The sequence below is a fragment of the Erithacus rubecula genome, assembly GCF_903797595.1.
Source record: "Erithacus rubecula genome assembly, chromosome: 3".
Lineage (NCBI taxonomy): Eukaryota > Metazoa > Chordata > Aves > Passeriformes > Muscicapidae > Erithacus > Erithacus rubecula.
The window spans coordinates 13,017,499-13,036,721 of record NC_136689.1 but is presented as its reverse complement, the minus strand read 5'-3'; the positions used below and the strand labels follow the sequence as shown (position 1 = coordinate 13,036,721).

At 37.1% G+C, this 19,223-nt stretch overlaps 1 protein-coding gene across 14 annotated transcripts in view; it reads right to left on the bottom strand.

The window, feature by feature from the left end:
* Window positions 1-19,223, bottom strand: part of PARD3 (par-3 family cell polarity regulator) — a 438,577-nt gene that overhangs the window by 134,330 nt on the left and 285,024 nt on the right. For 10 of the 14 annotated variants that reach the window (XM_079300415.1, XM_079300424.1, XM_079300422.1 and 7 more), the window contains 4 exons: window positions 16,952-17,103; window positions 15,860-15,904; window positions 9,430-9,657; window positions 2,567-2,783 (listed from right to left, as the gene is read on the bottom strand). In XM_079300415.1, coding sequence (XP_079156541.1) covers window positions 2,567-2,783; window positions 9,430-9,657; window positions 15,860-15,904; window positions 16,952-17,103 — 642 coding nt within the window. The remainder of the gene's footprint in view (window positions 1-2,566; window positions 2,784-9,429; window positions 9,658-15,859; window positions 15,905-16,951; window positions 17,104-19,223) is intronic. The other 4 variants (XM_079300421.1, XM_079300426.1, XM_079300428.1 and 1 more) reach the window with 2 other exon arrangements.

Sequence of the window (19,223 nt, the reverse complement as noted above, 5' to 3'; positions counted from 1 at the left end):
AATGGGAGTTGTGTGTGTCAGAGCCACACAGTTTTGGAGTTTGCAGTTTTGAGTTCTCCGCCAAGGTTATGACAATCCTCTTTACTATGTTGGGTACAAACAGTAAAACAATGGAGGTGTTTAGAAGATTTACTGATGATTTTAACTTCTTATCTGAATCATCCAGGGATTTCTTGGAAATGATGACTAGATGCTAAAGGATAAAGGTAACCCAGTGGGATTTTCCATCTCACAGTAGAGTTTAATGAAGATACCAGTAGCAAATCCTAAGATTTTAACTTAGAAACACATGGAGACTTATTTTTATCACACAGACTACTTTATGAGATGCCAGTTTGCATATAGGCAATGAAAAGCCCTTTGGCTAAATACAGACATTGGAATAATGTGTCAGCTAATAGCAATTTCATCCTGCAAGTGGTTTTGCCCATCCAACCTAATGAAGAAAGATTATTTAAAGATTAGAGCACTGAAAAGGAAGAAAAAGTGAAAAAAGGAGGAAAGAAGAAGAAGAACAAAGAAATCACAATGTTATACAGAACTAAAACATCCAATTATGCTTTGATCCTGGTTTGAATTTTAAATGTTACTGTCATCATTATTTTCTATCATACAACTTCTTTCAGTGATTACTTGATATCTATGATATATGCCAAATGTACAGAAAAACAAAGCATGTTATAGGTAGAAGTAGTAGCTTATTTTGCAGACATAACAAAGCCCATCTCTCAAACGTTATTGAGAAGCCTGTCAACAAAGCAAATCAAGCACCAAGTAGAAATGAGGCATAATGCCTAATTCTCTCAATCAGCATTTTCTTCCTTGCCAGGAGCACCTCTCTTGTGTGGGCTGACAAGGTGCAAGCTAATTTACAGATCCAGGAGGAGTCAGCTATATCCAGATAGTACTGCTCTCACTTTAATTAAGAGGAGACTGAAAAGTAAAGTTCACTCAGAAATGGTAGTGAATGAAAAAAACCTCAAGAAAATGTTGACTGTTATGAAGAGCAAACAACAAAACATTGGATCATCCTGTCACTCAAATTAGTGTTGTTTCCAGATTAGAGATTTCAGAAGTGGTATATCAGGCACACAGAAAAGGTTACCTTGTCTGGACCATGAAGCTGTCCAAGCTTTCTAGATGCTGTAAACATTTTCTGACTGAGCTCATAAGACAACACTCAAGGTACCTCATAAAGCCTATAGAATTTATCATGTATATTGTGCCTTGATTTTACCTGTCACTTCTGCTGTTTAAAAATGAGAGAGAGCAGAAAAGAGCCAATCAGCATCTCACATCTCCTGCCTTCCACACTCTCCCAGAGTGGGGTGCAATGCTCTGCTCCAGGCTTGAATTGAGTCAGGCAAATGCCAGAGGATTAGGGCATCCCCATGGGTCTCAGAGGCTGAAGGACTCTTCCTTCCTGACATGTGGGACTGTCTCCTATCATTCTTCTTGTGCTCTGTGGCATACACTAACAGCCTGGCATTACTTAGTGTTTTCTAAAGCAGATGTCAAAACAATATTTTCTAATTAACTACTTTTTTTCCTAATTAACCACTTTTTCTACTTACTACTCTCATAATATGATTCTCAGTCAGAGAACAATTCTCAAGAACCTGTTACAACATATGTTAAACTAATATTTTACAGGATAAAGACAATAATGGAATGAAAGTTAACTGAAGCTCCCCTTACCTGATTTCAGAGCAGAATCATTAATAAGTATTTAAAATAACACCAGTTCCTCACTTTAAAATTAAATAACAAAACAAACATTGCCTTCATATTACTTTTTCTTTAAAATGTATTTATTTACTCTAGCTAGTTAAAAGAAGGACCCCTTTCCACAAGTGATCAAAGATGTTTGTCATGCAACAGCATTTACCCACAGCAGCAGGGTGTACCTCAGCAGTGTGCTCCTTTCAGATCATTTATGCCTGAAAGATGCAGAGATGGAGTTGAAGAGATGACTCCTTTAAAAAAAACTCAGTGTTTGGTAAATCAGGCCTTTCACTGATCTGTTCTATATGGGTTCTCAGAGCACACAACCTCAGATCCTGTCTTCCTTGAGAGGAGCATGCTGTTTCTCAGTCTCAAACTGATTCATCCCTTTCACATCATGCCTCCATGACACCAATAGCCAATAGTAAAGCAAAGAGAAACATTCATTTAGCAACACATAAGCTTTGGGTACAGTATTAAAGAAGAAAAAAAACAAAACCCCAAATGTTTTGAGTTGTAAAAGGGTATCTTGCATGACTTAGACATCAACAAAGACTTTTTCAAAACCAAGCAGTCTGTGGCTTAAAAGGCTTAAAATTACTTTTTCCTTTGCCTTTCCTTTCCTTTGGCCTGACAGCCATCTCCTTCTCTTCCATTCTGAGCTGCTTCCCTTTTATGACACCATCCATAGGCTCAGAAATTGAGAGATCAGACTACATACATTGTGTATGGATCTACATAGTAAAATTAGGACTGCAGCAAGAATTTACAACATAATGACTGATTAGAAAAAGAAACTTCTTTTTATAAATCATTCTACATTTGATTGCAAAGCACCTACCTGAACATGTCTCCTAAGCCCTTCAGCATTCCTTTCTTTGCCTTAATTTTATCCTTCTCTTTATCTCGCTCTTTCTTCTTTTCCTTTCCAGTTTTTTTTCTGTCACCTTTATCTTGGCTTCCATTCATGTGTCTCTCTAATGAGTGGGATGGCTGGTCACTTGCTGTGGATACAGATTCTCTACCAGATCTTGAGCTCTCCTCTGTGTCTTCCTCCACTGAAAGCACATATTAAGATCATATTAACATCAGCGACATAAGAACAAAATAGGGCAGACTTTTTTTGTACATTCTATGATATATTTTGAATAAATGATATATGCAAAACCACAATAATAAATTTTTTTTAAAATCAGTATTTGCTCACATGGTTTTCCAAGAGTGTTCATTAGAAGTATTAAACTCATAAAAGCAAGGAATTCACCTTTGCAGACCATTCTGTGAAATACAATTTACACTTTATGGGTACTCTGGATAATCTATGGATTAATAAAGAGGATTAGCAAAGTGATGTTAATTGGCCCATTTTGTTTCAGTATCTAAATCAGTCGAGGAGAAATTTAGAAATATCTGCAAGAAGCAACAACAGCAGTGCAGCATACTTTGTCCATAAATTCTTAGTAATATTCTCATAAAAATATGGAAGTCATTATGGAGTGTTAGCCCTCAACACAAGCCATAATAGACTTTTTCTTCTTCTGCAAGCAACATAATAGTTTTGTTATGCTTCCTCATTTCCTGGAGCCATTTAGAACACATCATGTACTATGATTGTTATTTTTGGTGTTATTCTTGGTTGAGATGGGAGGTTCAGCCTGGGAGGTTCAGGTGGGCAGATTTCATCCAGCAGAACAAGTAAAATACTTTAAGGGCAGATAACATATTCTTTCTGTTCCTAATCCAAGACCAGGAGTCCTAAAGCACACCCAAGGTTAGACTTAACAGCCCACATGTATTTCAGAAAGTCTCAAAGAAAAACACCAAAAGAAAAAAAATCCATTGAAAACCTGAAAACTGCTTCAGTAGTTTAGTTAGAAAGAAATAAAACACTTCAAGCTGGTGGGTCAGAATACTGCACTGCATGGCTCATGAAGCCATGACTTTCCATGAGCTCTAACATTTTATATCATCACATTTAAGTAGGGCTCCAACCATCTCCCAGCTTTCCAACAGACTGCACAAAGCAGCAATTAGGATCACAGATGCATACTTAGTAATGCCTCCTATAGTTCCAATGAATACAAAGGCTCCAAACAACTTTTGGCAGTAGAATTTGAAAAATAGAGTCTTGCTTTATATATAGAAAGTCTATGGAAGAGAAAAAAAATTTTGCACTCAATAATATTTTGAAATGGTCATGGCTTATAGAAAGAATTTTTTTTTTTTCTTTTTTAGTCTCACCTATGTTTACTACTAAGTATTATTCTGCTAATATTGCTCAAGATCTCAGCAACTCTTCTACAGCCAGTAGAAGACTGTAATTCTTCAGAAATTTCTCATATATACACTACTTTACAATATAAATTTGCTTTTCATAGTCATCATTCATCTTCACCTTACAAGTAAATCATTGAACCTGAAAAGTCTACAAATCACTGACTGAAAGCCATTCAATATATCTTCTCTCTCAGAAACTTGCCTGCAAAATATTCTTTATTCCTTAATATTACAATCCATAGATGTGTCCAATAGACTTTGTGCTTATTCACTAAGTAACAAGTTTTCTATAAATATTCTCCAGCCCTGGATGATCACATAGACATATTTCAAGGAAAATATACCATGTCAGATACATCTCAACATTAATAATTATTTTTAAATCTTAGCTAGTACTCTGAAGTAGAAACCACCAGAGTGGCCAGGCTTTGGCATTTAATTCAGGACTGTTATGACTAAAGATGATGATACAGCTTCTTGACTGGAGAAACAGTTCTAATATCCATGTTATTGTATTTTAGGAAACTAATAAGTCCTGTACATGCCTCTGTACTAGCTGTTCTTGTACTTTTTTGGGTCCCAGCATTTCTTAATCAGTGCCTGGAATGATATTTAGTTATTATTAAAAGAATTGTGGAAAAGCACTTTGGAATAGAAATGGTAATTTTTTACATGTTAATTTATAGTTACAATCTGTTCTAACTAGACATTTAAAAGACTGTACTTGCAAATGAATATAATTAGTTTAAAAAACCCTGAAATTTCTGACAAATTTTGAAGTCAACTGTTTACTTGGAACTTGTCTGCTAGAATTTTAAAGATTAATCAGTTTTGACCTACGTTTGTTCATACTCATACAACAATACATTAAATAAATAATAAATATGTATTGTTTACTGTGCTATGCTGAGTTGCAGAACAACTTGTCACAACAGTGTCGTGGTTTAGGAAGGGTGTGCTCCCACTCAGACTCTCCCTTCCCTTTGCCCCTGCAGCAGGATGGAGAGGACAGCTGGAGGCACAAAAGGTAAAGATCACAGGTTGGATGGGAACAATTTACTGGAAACAGCCACGAGATAGGAAAACCAACAGTGACAGCAACACCAGGAATAAAGGAGCACACAAGGAAAGAATGATTGGCACACAAGTTCTCACCCCTGACAACACTTGACTGCTCCCTCCACTATTCTGCAGAACCTGGTAGGGATCCCTGCCCCCATTCCTGGGAAATGCCATGAGGTGTTATGGAATAACCTCTTGGTCCTGGCCATGCCCCCTCCTGGCCACTGCAAAAGTTAACCCTGTCCTGCCCAGAACCAGGACACAAAGCTGTCATTTACTCTTTATTTCGCATGTTCCATGAAGAACATTTTCTCCTTTCTACCTTTGTGCTGCAGTTAATATTTGTCTATGATACACAGTTTGCTTGCAATTAACTCTAGCTTAGACTGAGGCCTATGAACTGGGATGTCTGTTTTCCTGGACTAAACACTGGTCTCTCTACTGGACTAAATAGATTTCCAGCTTTCTTAAAAGACCCAACATGAAGAAGCTTGTTTCACTTTTATGCAGTGCAGTCATCCTGCAATTAACATACACATAATTACTAGTGTTTAGAACAAATGCAAATGCTGCTCAATTAAAATTCAAACCCAGGCTACAAATGAAACTTCTAATTTTTGTTATGTTGCAGTAATGACATTAGGTTACTGCAAAACGTAGGATGTATTTGTTTTGGTGATGTTATTTCCTTTTTTCCCTGCAACCTCCTGCCTCCCCATTCAGGATGCTGAAGCCAAAAAATTAAATTGGAGTATACTTTAAACATCAATTAAACTGAACACTAGTGTCATTTCATGAACCACACGGCAGTATGGAGAACTACACAAACAGGTATTATGAAGCTATTCTCCTAATTAGCCTATAAAATGGAAAAGATGCACATGAGGAATCAAAGCTACTTAATGTGAAACTATTTTGCCACTAAGCTTCTAGGCCTCTTATTGTGATATTTAATACAGCCCTAGATTCCAGCAATTAAGATTCAGCAAAAGATTAGAAAGCTTTGTTGATCTCTCCCAATCAAAATTCCTTATTCTTCTTCATGCCACTAAAGATAAACATTTTGCTTCTAGTCAGCTACTTCAAGTATTAAGGAAAAAACAAAAAAAAACAAAAAAAAAAAAAAAAAAAACCAAAAAAAAAAAAAAAAAAAAAAGCAGGAAAAATTATCTGTAAAAGCTGAACACCCACACCTCTTTCCACAAATGTTCCTTCTTTACAGCCATTAAAACTTATACACATCTTCTCAAATACTTAAAATGTTACCTCAGAACGAGTCAGTGCATTCTGATTTTAATCCCACATTTAGTAATTTAATAGCACATTGTTCCAAGGACATTTAGAAGGGTCACCCCCTTTGTCACATATGCTACCTGTATTTTTTATGGCTTTTATATACGGAATGATGACATGTTAGGAACTCCTCTATACAATACATTGCAGTGCTATTATTTGCTAATCCAAAGTGGGTCACTGTGTGGAAGACAAAGAGACACTTCTAGCACTGAAGCACTTAGAGAAAGGCAAAAAAATTCAAGTAAGACAAATGGATCCAACCTCAAGGGCATCAACAAACTGACCACCAGCATGTTTGCCTGGGTTTTATAACGAGAAAAAGCCACATTCTAATTTCAAACAATTATGGAATAATTAAGTATAATTTAAAAAAAAACTTAGGCAACGTCGTTATGGCAGCAGTGAGGCATTAGTTACGTTAGAACCAGATTGTTAAACTCCTACATATTCACATGTGCCCAAAATTTGTCCAGCTGAAGACACCATTTGGTAAATTCTCTGGAACCTAAGGCCACGTAGAATTTACACAAAGTGGAACAGACTGAAGTGCTTCAGGTTTAATGAAGATACAGGCATTTTCAGGAAGACAGGTAACATACATAGGGCTGGGACAGCTCTTAAGCTCCCACGGTCACCATGAGAAGAAAAATCCTCAAGGACTGAATTCTGTCCAATCAATTTATTATATTTGCTTTGCTATTCATCTACTTCTCTGAATCTGGAACTTAAAATTTCTGGAATACTTCTTAGATGTTTCATTACCGTATGTAGAAGCTATTAAACACAACAAAATGCATAGTTCTGCACATGCAGCTTGGTCACACTTTGCTCAGCCTTTCTTTGCCATGTGGGATCTGACAAGCCTTGGTCTTGCTTTCTCATGGCATGAGGTTGCTCTTGGTCCATCAGTGTGATACAACTTCAACCAAACAGAGATGAGGGCAAAGACTCACCCCACAACATTTTGATTTCAGCCAGAAGACTTTGTCTGATTCCTGCTTGTGCTGGTTTTAGCTGGTTATTTTTCTTCCCAGTGGCTTGTATAGGGCTGTGTTTTGGACTTGCGCTGAACACAGGGTTGATAATATAGAAATGTTTTAGTTATTGCTGAGCAGGGCTCACACAGAGACAAGGCCTTTTCTACTTTTTGTACAGCCACAGTGGTGAGGAAGTTGAGATGTACAGGAGGCTGGGAGGTGACACAGACAGGGTAGGTGGCCCCAGCTGAGCAAAGGGATATTCCAGACCACATGGCACCATGCTCAGTACATTAAGCTGAGGGTAGAAGGAGGAAGTCAGGGACATTTGGAGTCATGGTGTTTGTCTTCCCAAGTAACAGTTTCACATGATGGGGCCAGGCTCTCCTGGGGATGGCTGAGCACTTGCCCACCCATGGGTAGCAGTGAATTAACTCTTTGTTTTGCTTTGCTTGTGTGTGTATCTTTTGCTTTCCCTGTGAAGCTGACTGTACCTCAATCCACGAGTTTTCCAGCTTTTACCCTTCTAATTCTCTCCCCAGTCCCCCTGGTGGGGGAGTGAGCAAGCAGCTGCCTGGGGCTTGGCTGCTGCAGGAGTTAAGCCACAAAACCACTGCTCCTGTGTGAAGGATCCAAAGGGCTCCAAATACTTCCTTGCTACTCGCTATGCATTACAATAACAAGCTCAAAACCCCTTACCAGAATCTCATAAACCTATACTCACCTTGAAAGTGCTTCACAACAACAGTTTTGCTATATTTTTGATCAATTGAAGTTAAACCATCTGTAACTCCTGGATAAACCTTGGATATCTGAAGCCTCAAACCAGGATATTGCTATCAGTGGGCTCACACCAACAAGGTCTTCAATAAAAACATTGTCTTATGTCCCAAAAGACAACAGGTATGCAGTTTGTAAGAATGAGCAGGATCATTACACATTTTCTCAAACCTATTCTTCTACTGGCCAGAAATAGATTGTCAGCCAGCAGCACCACACCAGCATTTAGCCTCACTGCTGTGCAAAATTGTTAGGTACTGGAAAAGTAAATCAGAATTAATTCAATTTGTAGCTACCCTGAGAAAAGTGACTGGCAAAATAATCTCCCTTGTGGCCTCAGAACACTCTTAAAAAGAGGCAGGTTGAAAAAAAATTAAAAAAAAGCCAGGAGTTTTTAAAAAAATGAAGGAGTGGTTACAGAATTATCTTATAAAAGAATATTAGGGAAGGATGCTTATGAAACAGAATTTCTGAAATGAAAGAACTTTTAAAAGAGAGTGAAAAAATTCCTTTTCAAGCCTTTATTAAATTCATGCTAAGTACTTTACTACTTCCACCTTCCCATCATCATCTTCATTCATAAACTTCTAACTAGCTGCAGGTTGATTAAAAAAAAATTCTGCTGGTGTGTGACAAGTTGAAAGTAGTACAACATGAAGGTTAAAAATTCAATGATTTTAATACAACCTCTGATTGAGGTAATTTACCATTCATACTATTTTCATTCAATATGAGTTGTCATTTTACCAGCCCATTCTTAGATAGTTCAATAATGATAAGGTTAGCTTTGAAGTGATTCTTTTATGTTAATGACATTCTCCACATGTTGGGTCACACTTCGGGTTAAAGAACTGAAAATGTAAATGAATGCCCATTAGGGTGGGTAATAGCTGATCATTAACTTTATATTTTATTAGATCTGCCAACCTTACTCACTCTAATTAAAGGACAGTGATTTCTTTTTATTCCCCCAACACTACAAATGTATTATTTCAAAGTTAGATGACTATAATTTTGTAACATAAATTTAGTAGGTTTGTCTTTCTGCCTAAATTTTTTTTAGTTTACATTAGTATATTAATTAACCAACTTACAGAATATATTCACAGTAATTTAAGTAAACACACTCCAAATAATCTTATTCTTTTATTTCAGAAAGAAAGCAAGCTGCAGAATGCGGCGATCTGTTAAAGCGGAGGAAGGGAAAAAACCTAAATACTGAATTCTAAAATCATGTTTTACTAGTTTAGTCACTTTCTAAAGGAATTAACCTATGCCATTAACACATTATGCAAAACAGCAGATTACTTACAAGTTTCCATGCCTTCATCATCATCATCTGCTACAGGTTTGTCATATGATTTGTCTATGGCAGCTCTGAAGCTCTCGTTGCAGCCTCGCCCTCGGATAATCCGCGGGCGCGGGCGGTGGAAAGGAATGTCACCGTTCAGAGTCACCTCGGCCACAGCTGTCTGCAGGCTTTCCAGAGAGCTGGACTTCTTCAGACCTAATGAAGGCCCCACGTCTCTGGTTGGGGAACCTTAGTGATTTAAAGGGGGGAAAAAAGTAATTAGAATTAGTATTGAGAGCAGCATGCTTGATTATGCATATCCATCCTGAAAGTCTTTGGGGACACACTTAACATTATTCACATCATCTCTCAATAATCTGCAGGGAATTCTCCACAGATTTGTTGGTCTCAGAAGCAAATGAGTATGTCAAGTCACAGTCAACGAAACCGACAATGTTAGCAATGTCTGGCTTTTCAAATCAGTGACGAGAGACCAACGTCCATTACCATTATTTTACACAATTTAAATGATAAAGAAATCATGGGGCATTAAAAACTTAGTTGATACAACCAGCACAGATGCAAATCTAAGAGCATCTAACAAAATAATTAACTATTTTTGGTTTGAGCAGAAAATTTCCTCTGTACTAGCAACCGATGAACAGATTATGGCCATGAATCTCACGTGTGTTTAGTGTAACAGTCTTGCAAAGTAGCCTGATTTCTGGCTTCAAGGAACATGCTGTTTGTCTGAGTTTTAAAGACTTCCACCAAATTGCTAACAATTTCATAATTAAATGCTTCTGAGAAGTATCAGCTGACTTGCTCAGACATTGTGAAATTGCTTAACAATAATCTGTGGAAAGGACCCAATAAAATGGGCAATACCAGTTATCCAGCTGGAAATTAAACACACTCCTGGCAGTCCCAAAGAGTGACTATATGGGCAGCACTACTACAGCTGGAGCTGAGGGCAGTTCTTATCACTGCAGACATCCAGATATGTGCCAAGGAAGCCTCAGGCAGAGTTCTGCAAAAGCCTTTCTCCATCCAGACATTACTTCTCAGGTTTGTGGGTTAAATGTATAACCTTTATTCTTAGACTGCCACTTGCACTGCATATCTCACAACTGCACACTAAAGTTAAAGCTGGGAAGAATTTTCCAGGGAAAAAGACTCCAACCATATTTTATTGAAGTGATCTTATTCAAAAGCACAAGTACAGTCTTAGCTACACTGTAGGACTATGGGACTACTGGACTGGCAAGCAAGATGAGGTGGGACAACATCATCATGGCTACACTTCCTGAAATTATGAGATCAGAGCCCTCACCTATAATATGAAATTCACACTTTTTCTGTACCCAAAGGGAGCACAAAAGGGAATTTTTGTGGCACCACAACAGTCCCAGGTGGTAGGCTGTAACCCAGTTGACATCAGTCCCCTTATCTGGCAGAAATTAATTTCACAGCCAGCCACCACTGAGAGCCAGTGCCAAGGCTTGAATCCTTGGGAATACTAAAACCATGAACAGCACATTAGTAAGCACAGGTGTGAATAAAGGTGTAATAAAGGAAAACTAACTCTTTTAAGCATTGATATCAGAATAATACAAAGTTCTGATGATGATCCCTATTCTGGTAGATATTAGGAGACAGAAGGGAGAGAGCATCTCTCACTGCTCTTTATGAAAGGTATGTGAAGTTACTTAAATTGGGGGAGACTGCTCCTGCACTGCTAAAAACTATTCAGTATTACTTGGGGAGAAGGGATTGTTTGACCCCACAGAAGAGGTGATGAATAGCAGCATGGCAGATTTTCTCCACATCCTTTGTTACTTTGGTATAAATGAACCACAGCAGTGAATGCTGTCATTTTCTATTCAGCTATTAAAAGTCTGAGCAATTACATTAAACTGAAATCCCTCAGATCAAATGAATTCAAACAGCAGTTGTCAAAGTATTTCCCTTCAGCTGCCCTACTGATAAAATTAACTTGTAAACAGAAACAAACCAAAAACCTATCCTCCCAGGTCTACACAGCTCCTGCAGTTTGGTTCCTCCAGCACTCTGTAGTGCTGCTGCTTGGACCTGTGCTCAGAAATAAATGCACCCCAACAAATGACAAATCTTATCTTCATGAATTCCCACCTCCTAGAAGAAGGCACCCTCTCACAGCCTGTACTTATCAGAGGGCTGTGAGGATGGTGGGGGCAGAGCACAGGACCAGCTGGAACCAGGGAGGGTTGGAGGCTTCTCAGCTGTGCAAACAAGGTTAAGTCTGGAATCACCACACTTCTGAAAATGGCCCAAAGTCTGAGGTGAGCATTTTACAGAACATTCTCCCTGCCAAGTAAAAGCACTCCAATTTACACAGTGCCCTATAAAACTGTCCACTTTCTAGTCCATGGTCAAACCTCCTATTCCTCCACTAACGCCTGCAGTACACAAGAAATAAGACTTTATTTTGCTTTTTACTTTTCAAGATTGTGATTTTTTTAAAAGTTGTCTATGAGACAGAAAAAAATGAATGCAACATCTTGGAGGGGAAAAGGAGGAAATGGGACAATCATATATAAACCAGCTGTTTGACAGATCCAATTTCATATACAAAGGGAAAGGGTGTCCTCTTACATAGCAACTTACTGTAAACTTCCTTATTCCACATTCTGCTTTGCAGCCTTCCAAATGAAATGCTCATATATCTTTTCCTAAATATTGAGTGGCTCTTTTTGTAAACAGTAATTATAAAGAAGGCATTTATGTGCCCATTTGTGTTCATAAAGAACATTAAAAAAAGTTCCATTTCCTGACACCCAATACAGACCTTTGTGAGAATTGTATTTATGTAAGCTGTGTTTTCCCAAAGGATATCCCATCTGGGATATGACTTAATGTTGAGTATTGTAAAACTAGTAATGGATCACATAAATGATAAGAATATTTATTGAACCTGGGTGGCCATGAACACCAATGTGAACAGGTTGCAGAATCTGAAATGGGGAAATCTCCTTTCACAAGAAATTTTATCAGTCTGAGCATAGAGCTATGTATATTTTAATACCTTTATTATCTTCCATGGCTACTTCTACTAGCAAATCTACTATTCTCAAAATATACAGTTAGGTGTCCATGTAAATTGTGTGTTAAGAATTTATTACTAGATTTCACCAGTCAGGAAATGAGTTGTTTACCCATAATCTGGTAAAAAAAAAGCAAACTTTCTTTAAAATGGATTCTGTTTAAAATTTATGAGTCACATCAAAACACTGTTTTCTAAATACAAAAATGTCAGCATTTTCTTCCAGCCTGTACAGCACTGGTGGTAATCATCAGAAGCGTTATCTGCTCAGAATGAGTTCTACTTCTATTCTGACACCAGAATTTGAAGTAGAAAAAAGGAGAGGAAAAGACACATCTACCTAAAGCATATTTATATGCTGAGGATGAAAGGGATTCTTTTATCATTTTTAAAATTTGAAGTTTATCAAAATCTCCCTTTCTAACAAATATCCTTTGAGGCAGATTCATCCCTCAGTATCCCAGCAGTGCTCAGCATGAGCATCATCCTCACAGCTCAGCAGTGCCCACACCATCCATCTCCCGAGGACTTTGTGACCTGACAAGCTCAGCCCCTGCCCATCTCCACTCCTGTGTCCCCTCTGGCCAGCCCTTGGGGACAAGGACCAAGCCCTGCCCTCCCAGCCCCCCCTATTCCATGCAGGGCTGCACAGGTGCCTCTCCCAGGCACAGGCACCCGTGAGACACTGGACACACAGACTCCAGCTGAAGCCTGTGTGCTGCTCCCCATCCCAACTCCTTTGTTTCTCCTTTGTGCTGACACTGTTTAACTCACTGTGCTTCCCCTTATCTCACCCTGAGGTAATTATTTATCCAGTGACACAAATCCCCTTGGATTGCAAAGGCAAGACACGTGGTGTCAAGGCATATATGGTGTTTTGTCCACTGGCTAATTTTAGTCTATAAAGCAAATTTTTCATCAGCACATTCTTTTAAATAATTTAAAATGACAATTTTATTTTTCTTTCTAAAACATTATTTTTATGAGTTGTCAAGTCCACTGCTACCTGCAACGTATGCTAAAAACTTCTCTGGATTTCCTTAAACCAGTTTTGCAAAGGCATAAAGTCTACTTTCTAAACACCTCCTTGAAGGACATTATCAGTGAGTCTATTTACTCAGTAACATCTGCTCCTTTTTTATTTGATAAATTTTTCCATTTCTAGTTCAGTTCAGATACTAAGAGATTAACACTTCATCTGGGGAAGGCAGGAGAGGAATAAAGCAAGAAATTGCATAAAAAGCAGTTTAATTTTTATTCCATTTAATAAAAGTCTAATTAAAAAGCATTGTGTAAAATGAATCAATGATTTAAATAAATGTTATTTGATTTTTTTCTTTTTCATTTTCATAACATGCACATGGAAAAATAACCACCTAGAGCTATACTATGCCTGGGACTCTATAAATGAGCCATGCTCAATTGCTACTGCATATACTTCTGACCTCCAGGATGAACTGTAAACATTGCAAGGATTAGGTACTTCAAGTGAACTATAGAAAGAAAAATAATTAAAAAACTATTACAGTAACTAGGGCTGGAGGTGCTCTCCCTTTCAGCCAATACTATTAAATCCAACTGTGACAGTAACAGAGTTTGTTTTTATCTTTTCTAAAGTAAATACATGTCGAAGTTTTCTGGCTTCTAGAGTTCATTAAAGCATAGTTCACCACACATTTGAAGCTTTTTTTTTTTCTTAGAACCAGACAATTTTTAAGCCAAACTACAGTAAGTGGTTTGTTTAACAGCTACATCCATCTTCAGTAATGGGAGATATCCAGTGTTTATATACAAAACCTGGTTAAAAGCACACAAGATAAATAAAATAAAAGTACGGAAAAAGGTGTTTTGCTTTTTCCTAGTCACTGAAAACTTTTTCCAGCACATTTGCTGTGCACAAAATATGTAACTGCCTAGTCCAGATGGCATGGTCATGCTCTTTCACTCAGGTTGTCCAACCAGTCTTTTTTTTTTTTTTTTTTTTTTTTTTTTTTTTTTGGAATTTAATCCAGGTGTTACACATACGGGATAACTACACTCAATTCATCCCACCCTCTACTGATACCACCAAAACCACTATGTACTTTTAAAACCCAAGGACTGCATTTTACTAAAAAAACCCTGGTTTTACACCATTCTAATCACATCCCATTCAACTACGCAGGTTAATAAGGAAATGAAAAATAATTAACAATAATTTTGGGTCTGGTCATTAACTTGCTTTTATGTGAATAATGCTCAGAGGTGAAGGCTGCTTCTAAGCACAATTATTACCACAACCATTAACACAATTCTTACATTCACACTCTGATGCCTTTAATTCTCTGAAACATTCATACATTTTGATTTTGTTTACCCATTCTCTTTTTGCAAAGCTGCAAGTCTGTGGCCATATTCTGCAATGTTTTAAAAGCTAGAAGACTTATCTATTCAAATAAAAATTATAATTTTATCACTTGATTACTTGCAGCTCTTCAGTATTCTTACTCATGTTATACAGTCCAGTTAAACAGAGATGCAGTTGTGAATTACTAAATGCAAATTCTGTAAGGAATGCACTACTCCCTCAAATCATGCTAAAATAAATAATATTTTCAGGTTAAAAAGGTGAACTGTTCCTAATTACAGCTAAGTAATGTTATGGTGTCCTCTGCATCTAGCCTAATTAAAATAGCATTCCATAGGTCAAAAGCTAACTTATATTAATAAATCATAAAGGTTCATAATTGCAGTTGGTGCATTATTTTAATTACTAATAAAAAATATGCCTTGAAAGCTATTTCTCATTATCATTTTGTGAAACATTACAATGAATGGAAGAGATTCTATTTACATATTCTTTTGCTCTGTTACGATGTTCACGTTTCAGCTCCAAAAGCAAATCAGCTTGCACTAATAATCTTCAACTCAATGCACAACATGTATCTGATGACCACTTAAGGCAAAGGCAGCAGTTTTCTAATTAAAATAATTATTTTCAAGCACTGTGTTAGCACTGTTATAGCCAAACACTCGACTCTTCTAAATCGTCTCTCTGTGCACTACAGTTAGAAGCTAGGAGGAGATTTTCCAAGTTTTTTTTTGAAAGGACAAAAAACCCCAAACAACTCGAATATTTATGAGTTTAAAGTGTAAAAACAGGTGTCTGCCTACAGTCTTATGCATGACCTGGCTGAATATACTACTCTAGATACATATCTCTATAGAAAAAATTTCTTTTTCTGTATGACTTGGTTATTCACAATAGAAAGCAGCCATGCAAGTACTGGAATATTCATGTTTTCATGCAATTTGACTGGCAGTTCTGTAATTGTGGTAAGCTGCTTTGACCAAGGTTTCTATAGCAACAGCCTTACTGTCAATTCTTACCTGTTTTCTGGTCATCCATTGTACTGAGCTTAGTCTCGTCAGCTACTGTTAAAAGGTAAATGCAAACGGTTAGCCCAGTTAGTGCCCACGCCCCACATGCACTCAACATTCCTTCTGCTTTGCATATTTTCTTTACAAGTTAGGGGACCTTAGAAATGTCCTACTTCATGCAAATAAACTGCAAGAGTAAGCAAACATTCTGGGTGGAAGTGGCAGCAAACTAGAAACCATCATGCAGTGTCAGTCATGTTCACATCACAGGCAGTACAGAATGTTATGGACACGTTAGCACACGGCAACTAGTCACAACAAGTCAACACCTCCAACCTGACTGCAGCCTGAGGATGTTTGGGAATTAGGGATTGCAGGCAAGACATTCACAACTATCGTAAAGAAGGGAACTGCATTTTATTTTATTATTCTGAGTAGGGAATTCTGTGTGTTTAAACTATCAAAACCCACTGTTTGAGGTTACTAGAATCTGCACTTCAGATTCTAAATTCAATGGCAGGAAAATGGATGGGCTTGTTAGGAATTACTTATTCTCAGTTGGTTTATCAGTTAAAGAGATCACTGTGATTGCATGTCTTAGCCGCTGCTACTTTATAGGGCTTCTGATATAAATATTAAAACTTGGGTCTCAAACAAATGTCAGCCTAGTCCCATTTTATAATTCTGAATTCATCTGCAAAATGAGAGACTATGAAGGACCTTAGTGCATTATAACCATGGACTGAGAATAAACCTAGCTACCCAGAACCACAGCATGGTACAGTTTTACAGAATTATTCTGTATGGATTGGTAAATGCATTTTTCACCTCCATTTTAATAAATACAGTTTACTGTTTTAAGGTATTATACATATATGGTATAATATACCCAGAGGGCTGTGATATTTGAATGAATGGACATTTACAAACAACAAACAACACCCAGGCCACTTGGCCATTCAAGTTCATACTTTACTACCCACAAGTAGACATTATGTGCAGTACTACTGCACATACACAATCTGTTTGGAATTATAAAATCTATATACTTACATGAAAATCAGGTTCAAATAAAAATAAAATTGAAAAAACATCACTCACTACCTAGATCCATGCTTTTGGATTTTCGTGTTTTAACAAACTCCAACTGACTGGCATCTGAAAATTGCTTTGTACGCTTTTCTGACATGCTCTGGCGTCCAAAACCCTCTCGCTGGAAGGCAAGTACTGGATCAACATCTGGACTAAGGGTGCTGTAGGAAGGGAAAAAAATCATGGCAACATTTATCAAGATCACGCAACCTTTCACTCTTCAGAGAAAATCATTTATTTAGCACGTGACTTCTACCAATGATTAAGTGCACAGTTTTAAATACACCTCTGCAAGTATTCAGTTACACACACAATGGATTTGTTTTACTGCATTAAGCAATTCTAGTTAAAAAGTACCAAGAATTTAACCTACAGTTTTAACAAAAGATACACACATCTGGTGCATTTTACATATTCTATCAGAACATAAAAGTCCAACACAGGAATAATTTGTGGGAGAATAAAGCAGTTCTTTTTTTTTTTTTGAGGAAAAAAAAATTCTATTGATAGAAAGTTATCTGGTTTGTATTTATCAGAAAATTATTTTAGTAAAGAATAAATATAAACTGTCCTGCCTGAAGCCCACAGAGCTTTAAACTCTTTTTTAAAAACTTTGCTTTAAAATTTCTCTCCATAGGTAAAATCTCTTGTAGATTTGTCACAGCTTCTCCTGCTTTTAGCCTGACTGTGACAAACAGCTATATATTTACTCTTTGCTTCCCCACAAAGCAAGTATTTGCCACAATTTACCTGCAAATCAGAAATGGGGGGAAATGTATTTGGTTTTTGTTTCTTCTGCATGTTTCTAAAGTAACCTCAGCTCAGTGACTCAAGTTTTTAACAAGCTACCTCAGAAACATCAGAAGATAAATTTATTAATGGTGCTCAAACACTGTCAGAATCATGAGTGCAAGAATGTGGGCAAAAATTGTTGTGCAACCTAAAAACATTTTTTTCAAAAGTCAAGATTGCATACTGCTAATAAACAATATGAAAGGAAAGTCACAAAAAGATCTTCTGGCTCTGAGAAAAGGAGACAGTATACAGATCTCTACTTCAGCTGGCACAAAAAGAAATCAAAATAATAAATTACTGAAAAAAGCAGTATTTTGGAACATTGTTATCTATCCTATAGGTAAATCCCTCAAAATCCTCTCTTTGAATATTGTTGCACTTCAAGATTAAACAAAAGAAAAAGTTAAATATTTTGTCTCTGAGATCTCTAAACAGACCTCTAAATGCCACTCAATATATTTTGTTCATACATCTTACTGTTAGGACCATGTTTCTAAAGAATTATTTTTACTGTAAGGGCTAAGTACAATAGACCTCTCATTCCTAGTGAGAAGCAGGCAAATAGTGAATTTCTGCAAAAAACAACTTATACTTTTACATTCTGTAACATGCACATGTTTATGTATGACATGTATTCTAATTTAAAGAAGTATCTTTGATCAAGAAACACCTGGATATTAGGCAAAACACTGAAAAAGAGGTAAAGAAAAGTGTCCAAAGGCATAAAGTACTATAAAGGATGAAAATCACTATCCTCATTACCAGGCAGCCAAAAAGAAATTCAGGCTAGTAATGGCAGATTTACAAATAATAAGATATGTGCTTGTGACAGGCACATAATACTTCAGTGTGAGCAGGATCAGAGCTCATGTGAATAAAGCCAATGTCAAGTGCCTTTTGACTTTAATGTTTCTGGCTCAGGCTCATAATGTTTTACATTTAATTACTGCAACTATTTCAGAGATGTCTGCAGAATTTAGCAATGTTCTCAAGCATATGCTTAAAAGCTCTGATGAATCAGAGACCAAACTCAAAAATAACTATTTAGTCCTAACATTCACTCCCACAAAATAGGGAAAAAATTATCTCCACACACATGATAGAAAGATAAAACAGACAAGGCCAATATATACTTCTAACACTTATTGCAGGGCAACACAGGGTAAGAACCACCAAAACCTGAAATGTTCTCCAAAGTGACTCAAACTGAACTTACAGGGTTTCAACACCTTTCATAATCACATCATAATTGACTTTCCCAAGGCCACACAGAAGTTTCTGGCTCCCTGCTAGTCAGCCCTGTCTCTGAAGGCCAGAAAAATGTGGTTTTACTAAGTGAGAATTTTTTCCCAGCAACATCTGTTAGCACAGGCTCACATTTGTTAAAATAACTGGCTTCATCTTACCGAACAAAATGTATCCTGTGACACTTTGAAAAAGGTGAACTTATAAAACTATTTGGTTTGGCTGTATGTTTTTTTTCATA